Source organism: Desmodus rotundus, chromosome 10, assembly GCF_022682495.2.
Source record: "Desmodus rotundus isolate HL8 chromosome 10, HLdesRot8A.1, whole genome shotgun sequence".
NCBI classification, from domain to species: Eukaryota; Metazoa; Chordata; class Mammalia; order Chiroptera; family Phyllostomidae; genus Desmodus; species Desmodus rotundus.
In genome coordinates this window covers 52,213,148-52,230,656 of record NC_071396.1, presented here as the reverse complement: position 1 = coordinate 52,230,656, position 17,509 = coordinate 52,213,148, and the positions used below count along the sequence as shown (strand labels likewise).

Sequence of the window (17,509 nt, the reverse complement as noted above, 5' to 3'; positions counted from 1 at the left end):
TCTCCACTTGTAAGACCCACTTCTGCCCCAGCCCAGCAGGTGCGCACGGCCCGACTGCCTCGTTCTTCTGAAGGTAGGCAGACCTGGGGCAGGCCTTTCTCTACCACTTAGCACGAGAACTCGAGCAAGTCACTTGACTTCTGTGAAACTCAGTTATGCGGTGGGGGTGCTAGTGCCCACCCAGCAGAAGTGCTGGGAAGAACAGAGGAGATGCTTCTGGGAGGGGGCGTGTAGTAAGGCTATCAGCTGTCAGAATCACATGGGGTGTTGTTTCAAACTACAATTCTCACTCAGTGGGGGCAGGGTGGGGCATAGATACGCTTCGAATAAAAGCTCCTGGGATTGTGGCAACTTGTGCTTTTTACTATTACAGTTTCCCCACCTATGAGGACACCCTGGCATCTGGCAGAGGCTGTGGCTTTCCATCAGTCAGAGGAGGAAGAATGTGCCCATGTCTCAGATACTTTGGTCACCCCCGAAAGCCTAGATCCTAGATCACTGGACGCATTTCGGTCACGACGGAGCCAAAAGCCTCTCCCTGCGTGTCCAGAGACCGGTTGCGGCAGGTTCCCACTTCCCTCGAGAGGACGGGCCGCGGGTGGCACTGAGGTCCCAGGCTGCGGGTCCTGTAGCGGCCCAGGCCACCCAGGCCAAGCCCAGCCGCCCCTTTGGGGTCCCAGGACAGCTTTGCCCACTTGTGGGGGTCTTCCTTGCGCAGTCCGACCGGCCGACCCCCCCTACATTCGCACCCACGCTCTAGGTGCCTCAGCTGGCCTCAGGCTCACCCCCAGGCGACCCGAACCTCTCCAGTCCTCGTGGGCCCGGGACGGCCACGACCCGAGACTGTCGTCAAGGCGCAAGGTCAGCAGCGAGTACCTCTGAGGCTGTGAGGAGGTGCGGGGACGTGTGTGCAGGTGAGGAGTGCCGGGCCGTTGCGCTGTGGCTGGTGGGTGTGTGGCTTTCGCGGGGAGGACACGCTGGAGCCCTGCGCGCACCTCTGTCCTGTCTACAGATGCGTTTGTTTGAAATGGGAATAAGGAGGGCTGAGAGTAACAGCGAAGCCCCAGATCCAGGGAGTGGGAAGGAACTCAGGAAACCTAAAGAGCGGCGGAACACGCGGGCGCCAGAGCATAGGAGGCTGGCTGTGGGCGTGGGTCTGCGACTGCCTCCACCCGGGACCCCGGACACCGGCGGAAATCACTGGCAAGATCGCCAAGCCCCAGCCTTTTCTGGGTTTGGGGGGGCGGGGTTGGGGTGGGTTCGATCCCCCTCGGACCAATCACCACCACCTCCGGCCGCTCAGAGCCCTGTCCCCTGTTTGGCCACACCTCTGGTCCCGCGCAGTCAGTCCGCACCGGGTGACGCGCAGCTGGCAGCCGAGCCCGCGCGAGAGGAGCAGATGCAAGTTCAAAGCCCCTATGTGGATGGGCGGCTCCATCGCCGCCCCCAGGGGTCGCGCCGAGCCCCTCACCTGGCTCGGCTCCCGCAGCGTGTTAGAGCGGGACCGGAAGGCGTCAGGCTCCAGCGCCAGAGCTGAGGACTGCTGGACGCTGAGGGGCCTTAGGAAAGTGAAGTCGCTGCCGTCCGAGGCTGGTGAGAAGCACGTCCTGTAGCAGTGGCTGTGCGAGTCTGCGGGCCGCAGGGTCACCTCCATGTACTTGAGCGTGCCGTCTGAGCTCACCTGTAGGTTGGGACTGGACTGCTTATAGTAGTCCCGGGAGGGTGAGTCCTGGCGCCCGCAACACCGGCCCCCACCCCCGTCCCCATCCGCGTGTCCCCGAAGGCACTTAGCTGACAGAAAGGTGAAGGTGACCAAAGATAACAGACTGATGGCTGCAAGAGCCACAATGAGGTAAAGGGTAAGGTCTGACCGCTCAGGAGGGCGTGTGAGGAAGTCGCTGGATTTGGGCATTTCCTCAGGGTCCTCATCCTCCAGGACCAGCAGCACTGTGGCCGTAGAGGAGAGCGAAGGGTCACCATTGTCCCTCACCAGGACCACCACCTGCTGGGTGTCAGAGTCATCCTCCAGTAAGGCCCGGGCTGTGCGCACCTCACCGGTGTGTGTGGACACCAGGAACAGTCCTGGGGCTGTGGACTGTGGCAACAGTGAATAGGAGAGCCATGCGTTGTGGCCTGCATCAGCATCCACGGCTGTCACCTTGGTGACCAAGGAGCCAGGAGGCGCAGAGCGAGGGAGACGCTGGGGGGCTGAGAGCTCCCAGCCGGGTCTTGGGTGCAGCACAGCTGGGGCATTGTCATTCTGGTCCAGAACAAACACGTGCAGGGATGTGTTGGCGTGCAACGGGGGGGAGCCGGAGTCTCGAACCCCCACCACGATGTGCATCACCTGCAGCAGTTCGTAATCAAAGGTGCGCTGGGCGAAGACGCGCCCGTCTTCAGGGTTGACATACACGAAGGAGGAGGCTGGGGCTCCCTGAACCTGATCCCCTGCAATGGAGTAGGTGAGACGGGCGTTCTCCCCAGTGTCTGGATCGGAGGCGGTCACAGTGCAGAGAAGGGAGCCTGGAGGACGATTTTCTGGGATGTAAGCGGTATAGAGCTTCTGGGTGAAGTAGGGTGCATTGTCGTTAACATCTGAAATGTTGAGCCTGATGGTCAGATGTGCATGCAGGGGAGGGGAGCCGGCATCCCTGGCCAGCAGCTCGATGGTATAGTGGGATGTGGCCTCCCGGTCCAAGGGCTGGCTGGTTAGCAGTGAGTAGTGGTTCTCAGAGGGCTTAATCTGAAATGGCAGTTCTGGAGAGATATCGAGGCTCACTTCACCATTTCTCCCTGAGTCTCGGTCCCGCACATTAAACAATCCCACTGCTGTGCCCACTGGTGTGCTCTCCAGGACGGGGTTGACCAAAGAGGCCAGTAGTACCTCTGGGGCATTGTCATTGACATCCCCCACATCCACTTGAATCACACAGTGGCCCTCCATAGCGGGCTGTCCCTGGTCACGGGCTCTTGCATGAATCTCATAGAAACTCGACTCCTCAAAGTCTATGGGACCCAACACACGGATTGCTCCACTGCTAGGGTCTAGGCCAAAGAGATTCTGCACTGCCTCAGATGTGTGGTCTCCAAAAGAATAGTCTAGTTGGCCATTGGTGCCCTCGTCTGGATCAGTGGCATTGAGGTGGAGCAGCACGGTACCCACAGGTGCATTCTCTGCGAGTCCCACACGAAGCACTGAGGACTGGAAGGTTGGCGCATTATCATTGATGTCCAGCACAGTGACAGAGATAAGCGTGGTCCCTGAGCGGGCTGGGACACCCCCATCCACAGCAGTGAGCACCAGCTGATGCTTTGCCTGGGCTTCACGGTCCAGCTGCTGCTCTAGCACCAGCTCTGGGAATAGCTTCCCATCTTTTAGGGTCTTCACATTCAGTGAGAAGTGGTTGTTGGGGCTCAGAGTGTAGAAGCTCACAGCATTGGTGCCCACATCTGGGTCCTGGGCGCTCTCCAGAGGGAATCGTGCCCCAAATGCAGCTGATTCTGAGATGCGTATCTCTCGCTCAGGGATGGCAAAGCTAGGAGAGTTGTCATTGAGATCCAGGATCTCCACCTCTACCCGGATTAGTTCCAGCGGGTGTTCAGTCACCACCTGCACTGGCAACAGGCAGCTGGTGCTGGCTCCACACAGGCTCTCTCGGTCAATCTTTTGATTTATTGCCAGAGCCCCAGTCACCAAACTCAGGGAAAAATAGTGCTCATTCTCCTCAGATCCCAACTGCAGTCGGCGGCTCAACAGATCTGTCACCTTTAAGCCTAGGTCCTGAGCAACATTCCCCACCAGCGTCCCCGGCTCAGACTCCTCCACCACTGAGTAACGAAGCTGCCCAGACACCCGGCCCCAGCAGCACAAGGACAACATGCACAGAACTTGCCATTTCCCAGCGAGCTGTGAGGGTGTCTTGGGCCCCATGACCCAGAAGTCCCTTCCTGGACACTGACTCTGTGCTGTCCTGTATCCAAGGCAGACCCCGGGCTTGGAGTGTAGCAGCTGAGATCTCTTGTGTCTCCTTCCAGCCTCTTAAAAACTGCTCCGAGGTTTGTCTGACTGCAGCAGTTCTTCTTAGTCACCGAATGGCGGGGGTGGGGGGGGGAAGGGGAATTGAATCTGAGTGGAGCTGGGGAGCTGGGGGAGGAGAGGCGGGCAGGAAGAGCAGATCCCCCACCTCAGCTCTGAGTCTGATTGGCCAAAAAGTCTGTCTGCTCTCAACCAATTACGAAGTCTCCTCACTCCCGGAAACCTTAGGAACGGGCTGCAAATCTGTGTCACAGAAGCCTCCTACTTCCCCACTCATTTTTTGCTGCAGGTTGATTCAGCCCCCTTGGCAGCAAAATTTGACAGCTCAGATGGTGCTCAACGGGGAAGACAAAGTGGTACAAAACTTCTCCGTGCTCTGTCCCAGCAACTTTCTGCATGACTTCAGACGCTTCCACTACTTCACTTGAACCAACAAAAGTTTGTCCTTCTGGGGGAGGCAAAGCCCACGTGTTCCCCCCCCCCAACCCCCATCCTGCCAATGCTGCTAAAATGAGAAAAGAGATTGGTTAGGGTTACGTAGAACCTTGCTCTGACTCTCCAGCAGTGCTTTAAGGGGTCTCAGTGGCAGCTGGTGACTCTAGGACTCAGCTTTCCCGAGATGCCGGCCCTGGGCGGCGAGACGAGCATCACAGCTTCTGGCAGGGGAAGCATTCCTGGGACTGGTCCAGGTCACCCAGGAGGGCGACCAGGAACTAGGCATGGCCTCTAGGCTTTATGGTTTCACCAATTCAGAAGAACTCTACTTAGAGACCACCCCCACCCCCGCCCCATGTAGCTATCTCCATGAATTCCTCATCTGTAAACCAGATTTCTGGCATTACGTGATTTCATTTATTGCTTTTTCCCTAAGAGGTAATGCTCTCCTGCCCCCTACCTACTGTGTCTAGCTCAAATCCCAGTGGGGACTTGATTGGGAGTCCTGAAGATATTGTCTGGCAGGTCTCTCCTCCCGCCTTGCTGCCTCTGCTCCCTAGACTCTCCTCTTTGTGCTCTCTTCTGTCTCCGGCAGAGTCCCCGCGCCGTGGGGCAGGGAGCACTTGATACTGCACAGCAGAGACAGTAGCTTCCCTCCGGTCACTGGGAAACCGTAACCTAGAGTTAAGGTAGTCCAGCGTCTGGCCCCCTCATTCAGGAAGAGTAGAGAAAGCAGCCACCTGGGTTTAGGTGACTGTCTGGTGCACCCTGCCTCAGTGTGCTGTGCCCTTCTGTGCTCCCACATTCCGGCAGCATGCTTCCATAGTACCCTGGCTCTTGACACTTGCTTTCATTTCTTACTCTCAGGTAAGGGCATAACCCAAACCCAAGTCCTAACCTGTGACAACTTCCTGATTAATTCACAAAACACTTCCAAAGCACAGCATCTGTCATAGAGTTACCATTCACAAAAATGGTGACATCACTACAGGCTGTCACCGAGAGGCCAGTACTCTCTGGGACTCGGCCCAGCCACATGCCTGGATTAGAATAACCCTCAAGCATTGGCTGAGCCTGTGAAGATCTCACCTCTAGCCCATAGAGAAGATCAGAGGGCGGGCAGCTTGGGCGAACAGGCTCCCCTGCCATAGGTGCACTGGGTGACTTCACCATCATGAAGCTATCGCTCCGAGTGGGTGCAGAAGCCAAGGGTGTACAGCCGTGAGAGTGGCCGCCCACATCAACAAACTTGATAGGATCATCTGACCCTAGCTGGATTCGGAGGATCCCATTGGAAGGAGGAAGCCCCTCCCTCCTTCGAGATCGAGTGAGACACGCACAGGTGCCAGCAGGAAAGCAGGTCACTCCACAGGCAGCCCCACGCAGACACTTAGAGAGCAGTGCCACGAATGAGCCAAAGGAGACAAAGCAAATTGCCACTAGTGATACAGCCAAGTAGAGGGTCAGGCGGGATTCTCCTTCCCTTGGAGCTGAAGATTCTCGAAGATCAGGGACAACCGGATGAGTGTCTTCCTCCAAGGACACTAGGAGAGTAACGGAAGTGGAGAGTGGTGGGGTGCCACTGTCCTTTACCACAATGACCAGCTTCTGTGGCGGGAGATCAGCTGGAATGGGAACAGCTGTCCGCACCTCCCCAGCATAGCGGGAGACTGCAAATAGGCTGGGATCTGGGGCCTCCAGGAGCTGATAAGAAACCCAAGCATTGTAACCTGAATCCAAGTCCACAGCAGTCACTTTTGTGACTAGGTGACCAGCACCAACTGATGGGGGCAGTGCTTGGGGACATAAGGAACCAGGCCGGGCCCTCGGGCGGAGCACAGCTGGGGCATTGTCATTGAGGTCCAGCACGAACAGGCGAACTGTCACAGTGCTACTGAGGGGGGGGTTGCCCCGGTCCCGAGCCTGCACCTCAAACTGCAGGGTCTGTGTTTGCTCATAGTCAAAGGATCGAGTAGCATGCACGGCTCCCGTCTGGGGGTTCAGAGAGATGAAGGAGGAAGCTGACACATCTCGATTTCTGGGCTCTAGGAGAGAGTAAGAGATGAGCGCGTTCAAGCCAGAGTCTGGATCAGAGGCTGCAAGGGAGCAAAGCAGGTCCCCTGGGCGATTGTTCTCAGGAACAAACACCTCATGTGACCTCTGGAAGAAAGAAGGTGGGTTATCATTCACGTCTGAAATATTGAGGAAAATAGTCCTTTGGGTACTCAGAGGAGGGTTCCCAGCATCAGAAGCAGTGACCATGATGTCATAGCTGGATTTGGCCTCTCTGTCCAAGGGCCCAGCAGTCACCAGGGAGAACTGGTTCCTGAAGGCAGACTTGAGCGCGAAGGGCAGGTGGTCAGGAATGCGGAGGCTCACATCTCCGTTCGACCCCGAGTCGGGGTCCTGCACACTGATGAGTGCCACCACAGTGCCAGGTTCTGCGCTCTCTGGGAGAGTCCCAAGCTCTGAGGTCACCGTGATGTGGGGGGCATTGTCATTTACATCCAGGAGATCCACTCGAAGGCTGCAATGTTGCTCCATGGCTGGAGAACCCCCATCACGAGCCCGAACATCAAATTCATAGTAATTCTCATTCTCAAAGTCTAGGGGCCCCTGGAGGGTAAGCTTTCCAGTAGTGGGGTGCAGGCTAAAGAGGTTTCTCACACGATCAGGGGTGTGACCACTGAAAGAAAAGGTGACGTTACCACTGGGACCCAGGTCCGGGTCAGAGGCATTGAGCTGGATGAGCAGCATGCCCGCCGGAGCACTCTCCAGCACGCTGATCCTGTAGCTGGATTGCTGGAAGGCTGGGGCGTTGTCGTTCACGTCCAGCACTGATACCCGGAGCTCTGCCGTGCCAGATCTTGGAGGGTTACCTCCATCCACAGCGGTCAGCACCAGGCGGTAGTCTGACTGCTTCTCGCGATCCAAAGGCTTCTCCAGGAGCAGCTCTGGGACCAGGCTGCCGTCGCTGCGCTTCTTGACATCCAGTGCAAAGTGTTCATTGGAGCTTAGTCTATAGCTACTGATGGAGTTAGTCCCCACATCTGCATCCTGAGCCTTTTCCAAGGGGAAACGCTGTCCTGGAGGAGCTGCCTCCCCAATTTCCAAGTCCAGCTGCTGCCGAGGAAATCGGGGGGCGTGATCATTCACATCCACAATCTCTACCTCCGCCCGGTACATTTCCAAAGGCCCTTCGGTTACAAACTCCAGGGGCACGATGCAACTGGCGCTGAGCCCACACAGTGCCTCTCGATCGATTGGATTCTTGATGAGCAGGGCTCCGCTGTCCAAATCCACACGGAAGTGTCTTTGGTTCACCTCTCCAGCGACCTGCAGCCTGCGAGCTGACAGACTCTCTGTATCCAGCAGGAAATCTTGGGCGACATTCCCTACAAAAGTCCCCTCCTGTGACTCCTCTGGGACCGGGTAGCGGATCTGCCCACAAACGTAACCCAGGTAGCAAAAGAGGAACAAAAGGGTAGCCCCCGGGCAGATTTCTACCCAGCCTCTCACCTTGCGGAGCATTGCTGTCGCCCGCTAGCTCTCTACCTGGTCCTGAGAAGCAGAAGAAGCCGACCCGCCCCAAACGGCCACAGCAGCTGGAGACACCTATCTCCCTTTGCCCGCGCCAGTTCTGGCGCGGCTGGGCCGGCGCCGCAAGGGTTACGCGCCGTTTTTTTGCTGGTGGCGGGGTAGATTTGTCTGCCTTCCACCACCCGATTGGCAGACAGCAGCTCCTGGGCTCAGCCAATAGGCTGAGCGGAGAACATCCCAATAGCAGCAGGGTTAATGCGTCGCAGCATTGGAGAAAAAAAATAAAAAATTAAAAACCCAAAACAAAAAAACACCTATCTTTTCGCCTTCTTCCCGTTCAACAGCATTTCTTTCTACGGGTTATTATTACCTCTATGGAGAGGAGGACAACATATATGTGTTGTGGGTTTTTTTTCTCTCTCTCGAACACACCAACTCCCCCGCCCCTTTTCCGCGGGGAAAACAGCTACAGCCAGAGCCTTAGCGACCTGCAGCCCAGGGAGGAGTAGCCATCTGAGACTGGGCACTTGGTTCAAGCCGGTGTTGTCACCCACCCGTACTCTAAACGAGTGGCTTGTGCCTCAGTCCAACTGTATTAAAGCAACAGCTAATTAGAAGCACTGCCACATACACACAACACTGCCTTTCTCAGACTATTCAGAAACGTACCCACCTCTTTGCAGAAAAGGCTTACACATAAATGTAACCAATTAAATGTATGCAGTACACATTTCTGTTGTAACAGGAGGCGCAGTGGAAACCAAGCCTCTTTTATTCAGAGGCTTGCTAGTGATACACTAAATTACCATTCATTGATTTCAAGGACAGTGTGGAAGGCGAAGAAGCAGAGTGGAGGGAGCCAGGAGAGGGAGATGTTCCAAATCAGCAAAGAATCAGCTGCATCTGGGAGGTGCTAGGGACTAGATCTCATTACCTGGCAGAATGCTAATGTTCACAGATTTAATAGCTCCCGTGAATGATTGAGATCAAGCCGCCAACAGCACTGTGCCTACAAATCCCTTTTATTTGACACCCCGGTATGCTTGATATGTTGTTAATTACCAGCAGAGACTGTTTCAAAAGAGCAAGCTTTTCACTTAGCCCCGGGGGGGGGGGGGGGGGGGGGAGGGCTTCTTGGAGCTGCAGACTTGATCTCACCCCATCCCCACCCACACCCAGACCCTCCCAGGAGCCTGGCCACCACCTTGCGCCAACCCAGAAACACGGCTCGTTCACGCTGTAGGTTCCTGCAAACTGTAATCTGAGTGACCAAAACACCAGAACACAAAGAAAAATTCAACCTGATCTGGACATATTTCTGAACTTTCTCAAATCCTCACCTAGGTTACCACTGGATGCCAAAACCAGTAGCAAAAGCTGGGTTTCTTATCCTCTCTAGATTTTCTTCCCAAACCCTTGATCCTCAGGAATATCCTTGGACTATGGTGAAATCCACAACCAACATTCTGGTCTCAAAGGGAGGGATCTGCTTTCTGTGTTCTTTTACAAAAGCACCTAAACCTCCTCCCACGGGAATGATGGAGCTGTAAGTCGGTCTGACCTACTAGGTGTTTATGCCAGGACTCACTTCAGTGAGGACACCATCATCCATCCAGCTGCCTCAGTCCAAATGGGGGAGGGGAGGGGAGAGTCATCCTTGACTCTTCCTCTCCCTGATTACCGACACTATGTCAATCAACAAGTCCTAACGATTTTACTACAGTCATCTCCCTCCATCTGTCCTGACACTGTGGTGGTTCAAGCATTTATCAGTTTTCTCCTCAAATATCGTAATAGCCTTCTAACGGCTCTCCTTGTCTTCAGTCTCAATATCCCCAATCCATCTCACTCATGACTGAAAGAATAACATTTCTAAAGCAAGCAAGCAAAAACCCTCAGATGACATCATACATATGTCAGTTCAGAATTCTGCAAGGACTATCAGCGATACAGACTACAGTAAAAACTCCTTGGTCTGGCCCAAAGGTAATTCAAGATCTGACTCCCGCTTACTTGCTTCAATTTATCTCCTGTACGTGCTTTACAAATGTAGTTTAAAGTTCAGCGGTGATGTAATATCAGTATTCCTCAGCATGGAATTTCCTGCAAGATCCCCTCTCCACCCCCTCTTCCCCCTTTACTAGTTAACAAAACAAAGTACTACTCAATCTTTACTTCTTAGCTCAAGCATTACCACCTCTGTGAGGTCCTCCTGATTTCCCCAGGCTGGCTTAGGTGTTTCTTTCTCTTTGCTCACAGTTTCTTGTACAATCACTTTGTGCACGTCCGTGTCCTATGGTGCTCTGTGTGCCGCAATGGCAGGACTGTGTCTTTCACCTCTTACAGCGTCTGGCATGAAGGGGTGACCAACAAATGGTGACTTATTGATATTATCATTTAGCAACTATTTATTGAGTACTTGTGCTTTATATGACTACTTCATGTTGAGTACAGACACCTTATATGCACTACTTTGCACTCTCAAAAATTTTGAAAGGAGGTATTACCTTTATTTTACAGATGAGGACACTGGAGTTCAGAGAGGCTAAGAGACTTGTCTACAGCTAAACAACTAGTATGTGCAGAACTAGGATACCCCCCACTCCTGCCTCTGGAGTCTGGCTGGAAGAAAGAAAACTCATTCTAGAACATCTTAAATGATTTTTCTACCAGTTTGTCATCTCTATAGCCATGAACTGGACCTTTATTGATGCTTTTAATATCCAAGAATTAGACTTCTTATAGGTCTCAACCTCTTATATTTGCAAGTTCACACCCAAACAAACAGGCACACAGTCTGTATTACTAGAATTAGAGCATCATAAAGCCTTAATAATCCTTGCATTCACATATACTAAATCAATGCAACCATTACCACATTCTAACTATGGAACATTTTTGCCAGCCCTCAAAGAGACCCCGTACCCACTGCCCAGCTCTAGATTTTTCAAGAATAGCTGCCTGGTAGCTAGTGGTTTAGGAAGATTGTCCCTTTAGATGACTGAAATGTCATCTCCTGTCTCCCCTACAATGCTCTTCTGGAGATATTCTATGTAATATTTTAAGGATGGGAAATAATATCACAGAATTTTTAAAAACTTGGCTGGTTCAGTAAGGATGACTCCTGGTTCGGTAAACACCAGAACAACACTCTGCTTCGTCAGTGTGCTACTTGATAGACTGGCAGGTTCTAGGGCAATTCTTTTCAAACTTCTCTGCACAGTGGAGTTACTTAGGGATCTTTAAAAATTACTGATCCCTGAGTCCCACCCCCAGAGGTTGTGCTTTGATTGGTCTGGGACGTGGCCTGGACTTCAGAATTTTTAAAAGGTCCCTAGTGTGTGCAACCAAATTTGAGAACGTTGAGCTAGGGAAAGTGTCGGTTGTTTTCCAGAGAGACTGGAAGAGTAGCAGCTGCTTCTCTCTGGCTTTCATCCTTCCTTAGCTTTTCCATATATGCCTCTACTTTGGTGAATTATTGATATTGTTGTCTAGCAACTATTTATTGTCTTCTTTAGACTATCTCCAAAGTGGCTCATTTCCAAGGTGTGTTTAAGATTGGGGGTGGGTAAAGAGCTAATAAAACTAATAATAGTAATAGATAAGAATTTTTTAACATTTATGATGCACCAGGCAGTGCGCATCCATGAAATCACGCGCTAATCTTGTAAGACCCTCATTACTTCCTTTTTCACAGGGGAGACAGGCTTCGAAAGATTGACTTGCTCAAGGACTCCTGGCTGGTACATGGTGGAGCCTCATTTGTCCAACTGCCAAATCCAAGGTTGATACCAATTATGCACTTATCAGTAACAAAATTCTGGCTCTCTCGCCATTGGAAGTGCGTATAAGTTTCACTCCAGGACAAAGGCCTTACGGTCTACACATCATCCTGCATAAATGACAGCTTTACATTTCTCAGAATGTGACTTTACCTTCCTTTCACGTTACGTGTCTGTCCAAGAAACACAATGCTGCAAAGACAAGGAATTACATGGGGGGCATAAAAACCTTTCATTTTGTACTTTATGTTGCTTTGGACAGTCTGGATTGATTTTAAAAGTCATCGATTACTTTTACTTTTATAATTAATGGTGGTTATCCTTGGATTGGGGGATTACAGTTAGTTATAATTTTTCCTTACAAATTTCTCTGTTTTCCAAATTTTCTATGCTGCACACGGATCAGTATTGTAACATAAAAATGGTTTATAAGTAACGTGCACATCAGTCCCACTATATGCTTGAAAATAAAATTTAAAGGCCACCTAGAATATTCTTTCTTTCTCAGAAAATCAGCTAAGACTGGGGTACAGGATCGGTGTGGGCAAAGGAAAATTACCATCAAGCCATTAGTTTTAATGCCTACGTGCAATCGCTCGGAACATGGATGAATGAGGTAGTTTTTATATTCCTAGCAGCAGCCACTGGTTAGAGGTAAACAGTGCAAATGACACCAAGCTAAACTTAGAGTGCTGAGATCTTGGGTAATGGTTTAGCTGCCCCTTAGCAAGACCGGTTAGTTTTTACGGCAAGCCAGTGAATGCTGAGGATGTGAATTGGGTGCACAGATGAGTCTATTAACTCCATACTGAGCTACCACAAACCACACTCTGGCTAGGCCATCCACTGTGCAAAGGCACAACGACCTAGGAAGAGCCAGGTAGAAATATGTGTGCATCATTAGGAAAACATCTTCATCACTAAAACAAAACAACAACAACAACAACAACAACTAAGCGACTCTATATGTTCCTCAAAAAGCCTTAATCTCAGTCCAGGATGACTTGCTAACCCTTACCTGTCCAGGAGGGGAGCTCTCCGCACCCAACACCTGCCTATAGAACACCGGATCGCAGCTCCGCAGCGTGTTCTGGTGGCTGGCCAGAGGGCTGGCGGCCCCAGGTTTCTTCGGCAGCAGGTCGCTGCGGCGCGAGTCAGTGGTGAGGTACACCTGATGGTACAGGTGCGGCGGCACCAGGCCTCCGCGTATGGCGTCCGCGTGCAGAGAGGGCCCTGGCGTTCGGCACAGGGAGCTCACGGGAGCTCGGTACAAGGCCCTGGACTGTTTCCACTTGTAAACTTTGAATATGATCACTCCCAATACTGTGACTGCGAACCCCACGGAGACCAGGATTAAGGAGAGGAGCAGGTAAAAGGTGAGATTTTTATTCGGCTCCCCAGGGGCAGAGCCCGAGGGGAACTCAGCCCGGGCCTCTGGAGATTCCTCGGTTACCGACACAGTCAGGGTGGCGGTGGTGGACAGTGACGGCTCCCCATTGTCTTTGATCAAGACCGTGAGAGTTTGCCTGGGCGAATCTGTGTCCTGGACAGGGCGGGCAGTACTGACTTGACCCGTGTGAAGCCCCACGGCAAAAAGGCTCTGGTTGGGGGCTCCCAAGAGGCTGTAGGAGAGCCAGGCGTTGTGCCCCGCATCTGGGTCCCAGCCGACCACCCGCGTGACCACGTGGCCGGCAGCGGTACCTCGGGGCAGCAGCTCCACAGAGCTCCGGCCAGGCCGGGGGTATAGGACCTGGGGGGCGTTGTCGTTGCGATCGGTGACAAACACGTTCACGCTGATGTTGGTGGTCAGCACCGGAGTGCCCCCGTCGCTGATGTGAGCTGTTAATTCGAACTCCCGCCGATCCTCATAGTCCAGGGGCACTAAGGATGACACGACGCCACTGTCACGATTTATCGTGAAATAGCGACCCACGAGCCCAGCTTCAGCCCCTTGCTCCAAGAGAAAGAAGGAGAGGCGAGCATTCTGCGGGGCGTCGGGGTCCCAGACACTTAGATTTAGTATTGGAACCCCGGGGAGGTTATTCTCCTCCACGTAAACGTCATAGGAAGATTGAGAAGATTGTGGAGGGTTGTCGTTGATGTCGGACACTTGTACCCGCACTGTCGTAAGGGCTGAGAGGGAAGGGGCTCCAGCATCTCGAGCAGTGATGCTGAGGTTGTATTCTGGCACAGCCTCCCTATCCAGGGCTGCGCTGGTTTTCAAAGTAAAGTAATTCTTGAGGGAAGAAGTAAGGCTGAAGGGGAGACCTGGTGGAATCTCGCAAGTCACCAGCCCGTTCTCCCCAGCATCCAGATCAGTCACACTGAGCAAAGCGATGACAGTTCCCAGAGGGGCATCCTCGGGGACTGGGCTGTACACGGAAGTGACTGTGATCTCCGGGGCATTGTCATTCACGTCCACAACCTCTACCAAAACTTTGCAATGCGCTCCTTCGGGATTGGCGCCCTTGTCTTTGGCCTGTATGTAAATCTCGTGGAGTTTCGTGTCTTCGAAGTCCAATCGACCCTTGATTGTCAGCACCCCGGTTACGAGGTCTAAGGAGAACAGTTCCCGCACGCCGGCGCGATTGTGGCTGCCGAAGGAATAAATGATTTCACCGTTGGGGCCTTCATCCAGGTCGGTTGCACGGACTTGCACCACGCGAGTGCCCGGGGCTGCATCCTCCAGAACGCGCGCCCGATACAAGGACTGGTTGAAGGCGGGCGCATTGTCATTCGCGTCCAGCACGGTGATGCGAATCGGAAGGCTGGCGGAGCGAGCCGGGGTTCCGCCGTCCAACGCCGTCAGCACCAATTGGAGACTCGGCTCTCGCTCCCGGTCCAGGGCGCGCTCCAGCACCAGCTCCGCGTACTTGGTGCTGTCCTCCCGCGTCTGCACCCGAAGCGCAAAGTACTCATTTCGGCTCAGCTCGTAGGTTTGTAAAGAGTTACTTCCCACATCGGGATCGTGCGCGCTCTCCAGCGGAAAGCGCGCGCCCGGCGCCACGGCCTCACTAATCTCCAATTTCATTTCCCGGGTTGGGAAAGCGGGATTGTTGTCGTTGATATCCTGAATCACCACTTCCGCACTGAACAGCTCGAGTGGGGTCTCCACCACCAACTCCAGAGTTATGGTGCAGGAGGGCAGCGTCCCACAAAGCTCCTCTCGATCCAGGCGGTCGTTCACGAACATCTCTCCGGTCTCTCGGTTCACCTCAAAGAATCTTCGGCTGGCTCCGGACACCACCCGGAGCCTGCGGGCTGAAAGGCTGCCGAGATCCAAGCCAAGGTCCGTGACCACGTTGCCCACCGCGAAACCCTTCTCTCTTTCCTCCAGGATCTCATAGCGAATGACGGCGGAAGCCTCGTTGTGCAAGGCACCAAGCAGAAGCAAAACTCCCACCACTCTCCCGGTGCTTACCAGTCCGCTCCTCCAGGCCGCTGGGACCATCGCACTCAAAGGCAGTTCCTCTTAGCGGGGTCCAGATCGTCCCGGCGTTTTCGCTGAGAAACTTTCAGCGGGTTAGCGCTTGGGCGCTGGGCGCCGAGTCGGACATGGCTTTCTGGGTGCCGTTGATTTGCTCGCCGGCTGTTCAGTCTCTGCCTCATCCCGGGGCGCCGAGAGGGGACGGGCCGGGGCCAGATCTCCAGCGTCTTCATTGGCCGACAGCGGCGCGCAGAGTCCCAGCCAATAACTGCACGGAGAACGCGCTAGCGCCGCGCTCGGAGCGGGACGAGAGCTTAGCGCCAGGAACTTCACTTTCCTTGGGCTTCCTTCCAGAGTTCACGGCCAAAGCGCCTTGGCAGTGTGGGTACATCGGAAACCTACCTTAGCCTGGAAAGCCAATTGCAGGGGGATGAAGCTGACCATTCTGCAAGTCTTCAAGTCAAACCAAGGCCTATTGAATATTTTTTTAATTTTACTTTACTGTCTTATTACAGTTTTCCCAGTTTCCCCTCGTTGCTCTCCACTACCCCGCCCCCATTCCCACCCGCCAACCCCTCTCCCACAGCCAGTCCCTATCCTGTCGTGCAAGTAAATGTTTTAATGGCTCTCTTTAATCGCAAGACGGGGGAATCAAAACAAAACGAAAACGATACAACGCTGTCCGGAAAAAACACCAACAAATTTGCTTTGTTGGAGGGCTGGGTAAAACCTAGTCAGCCGGACTGTTCTGGTAAGGAGTGATTTAACATTTCTGTGGAGGTGTTAGCGTTGCTGCTTTATCTCTTACCACGTGACACTGTAGAATGCCCTGTCACTTCCTCAGTAAAGCAAACCAACGGGACCTGCTCTCTGTTTGGTTTAACTCTGTTTTAAGAAATTAAAAAATTCAATGCAGATTTCTTTTTAAAACTGGATATTGGTTAGCTTTTATTTCCTAAGAACCAGGGAACAATGTGAAATGTCCTACCGTCTTTCCCAACGAGCATCATTTCTATCATAGAGCTTAATCTCAAACGTTTCCCTTTACTTGATCAATGCATTTCCCAAGATCTTGGGTTCATATTTGAGGAAGAGAAGTTGCATTGCTAATAAAGGATAGCACCCCTCCCCCAAAAAGTGGGGGTGGGGTGAGGGCAGGGAACCAGACTCATTTACCACTTGAGACCTTTATAAAATTATTGAAATGTGGCTGCAAAGTCCCACAAAGTCTTTAGAGAAATACAAAGTCTTTACCCACAGAATAAAGAGCCTTGAGTTTTCTGTATTTCAGACTGTAGTTACAAAACAAGCAAAATAGCAATGATTAGGATAATGAATAAGAGAGTCAGGTATGAAATATCAGAGCTGAGTTGTACATCCTTGGCAAGAAACTATCCTCTGAGGGTTCCTGGGTTCCTATCTATCAAGTGATCAAGGCAGGGCCAAACGCCCGGCACAGAGTAACCCTCGATTAATGACGCGAACCATTCCATCACAGGTAAAGTCTGAGCGCCCCACACACTATTTCTGTATAACTGCCCTGGACATTACTTTGATTGTGTATAGTTCTTTCTGAAGTGTAACCAAGCCTTGAGGCAGGAAGGAAGGCAGACAGGTTAGGTAGATAAGAAATAAGTATATATAGGATATTTATTGAAAAGATGAAACACCTTATTTGACCTGTTTCTCCATGTCCTCAGTACTTTGAAAAAAGACTTTATTTATTTATAGAGAGAGGGGAATGGAGGGAGAAAGAGAGGGAGAAACACATCAATGTGTGGTTGCCTCTCATGTACCCACCCCCTACTGGGGACCTGGCCCACAACCCAGGCATGTGGCCTGACTGGAAATCAAACCAGCGACCCCTCTGTTAGCAGGCTGGCACTCAATCCACTGAGCCACACAAGCCAGGGCCATGTCCTCAATACTTTAATTCATTTCTTAAGACCTTCAGTTTTAAATACTCAAGCTTGACAAATGGCTAGACCACCAGAAGACTGAGAGGCACTAAAAGATAGAATATATTCTATTGAATAAATTTAGAATTTAGGATATAGCCCAGTCACTTGCTATTCAGAGTGTGAGCCAAGGGCTGATGGCCTAGGTATCATCTGGGAGTTTGTTAGAAATGCAGAAATACCCCACTTCAGACCTATAGAACCCGAATTTGCATTTGACAAAAATACCTGGGGGATGTGAATGTACATTGAAGCTTGAGAAGCACTGATCTAGTGAGTTATTCAGGGATAAACTGATTTATCAATCATTTTAAAATCATTTTATTTATTT

The 17,509-nt window shown here is 52.3% G+C and overlaps 2 protein-coding genes across 21 annotated transcripts in view; both read right to left on the bottom strand.

Annotated features, from left to right (window-relative positions):
• The window catches only part of LOC112318016 (protocadherin gamma-C4), a 131,789-nt gene that overhangs the window by 14,465 nt on the left and 99,815 nt on the right, over positions 1-17,509 (bottom strand). Inside the window, exon 1 of one of the 20 annotated variants that reach the window (XM_053912349.2) lies at positions 12,812-15,455. The exons of 18 other annotated variants lie outside the window; for them this stretch is intronic. In XM_053912349.2, the coding sequence (XP_053768324.1) occupies positions 12,812-15,244 (2,433 nt within the window). In that variant the 5' untranslated portion in view covers positions 15,245-15,455. Of the gene's footprint in view, positions 1-5,560; positions 8,423-12,811; positions 15,456-17,509 lie in introns of those variants that run through there. One more of the 20 variants, XM_053912348.2, reaches the window with a different exon arrangement.
• PCDHGC5 (protocadherin gamma subfamily C, 5) lies at positions 1,280-4,083 on the bottom strand. Its single transcript, XM_071219564.1, has one exon. The coding sequence runs from the start codon at positions 3,929-3,931 to the stop codon at positions 1,280-1,282; it is 2,652 nt and encodes an 883-aa protein (XP_071075665.1). The 5' UTR covers positions 3,932-4,083.

Excerpts from the sequence above, each read along its gene's own strand:
- PCDHGC5 (XM_071219564.1), bottom strand. The coding sequence starts at position 3,931 with ATGGGGCCCAAGACACCCTCACAGCTCGCTGGGAAATGGCAAGTTCTG.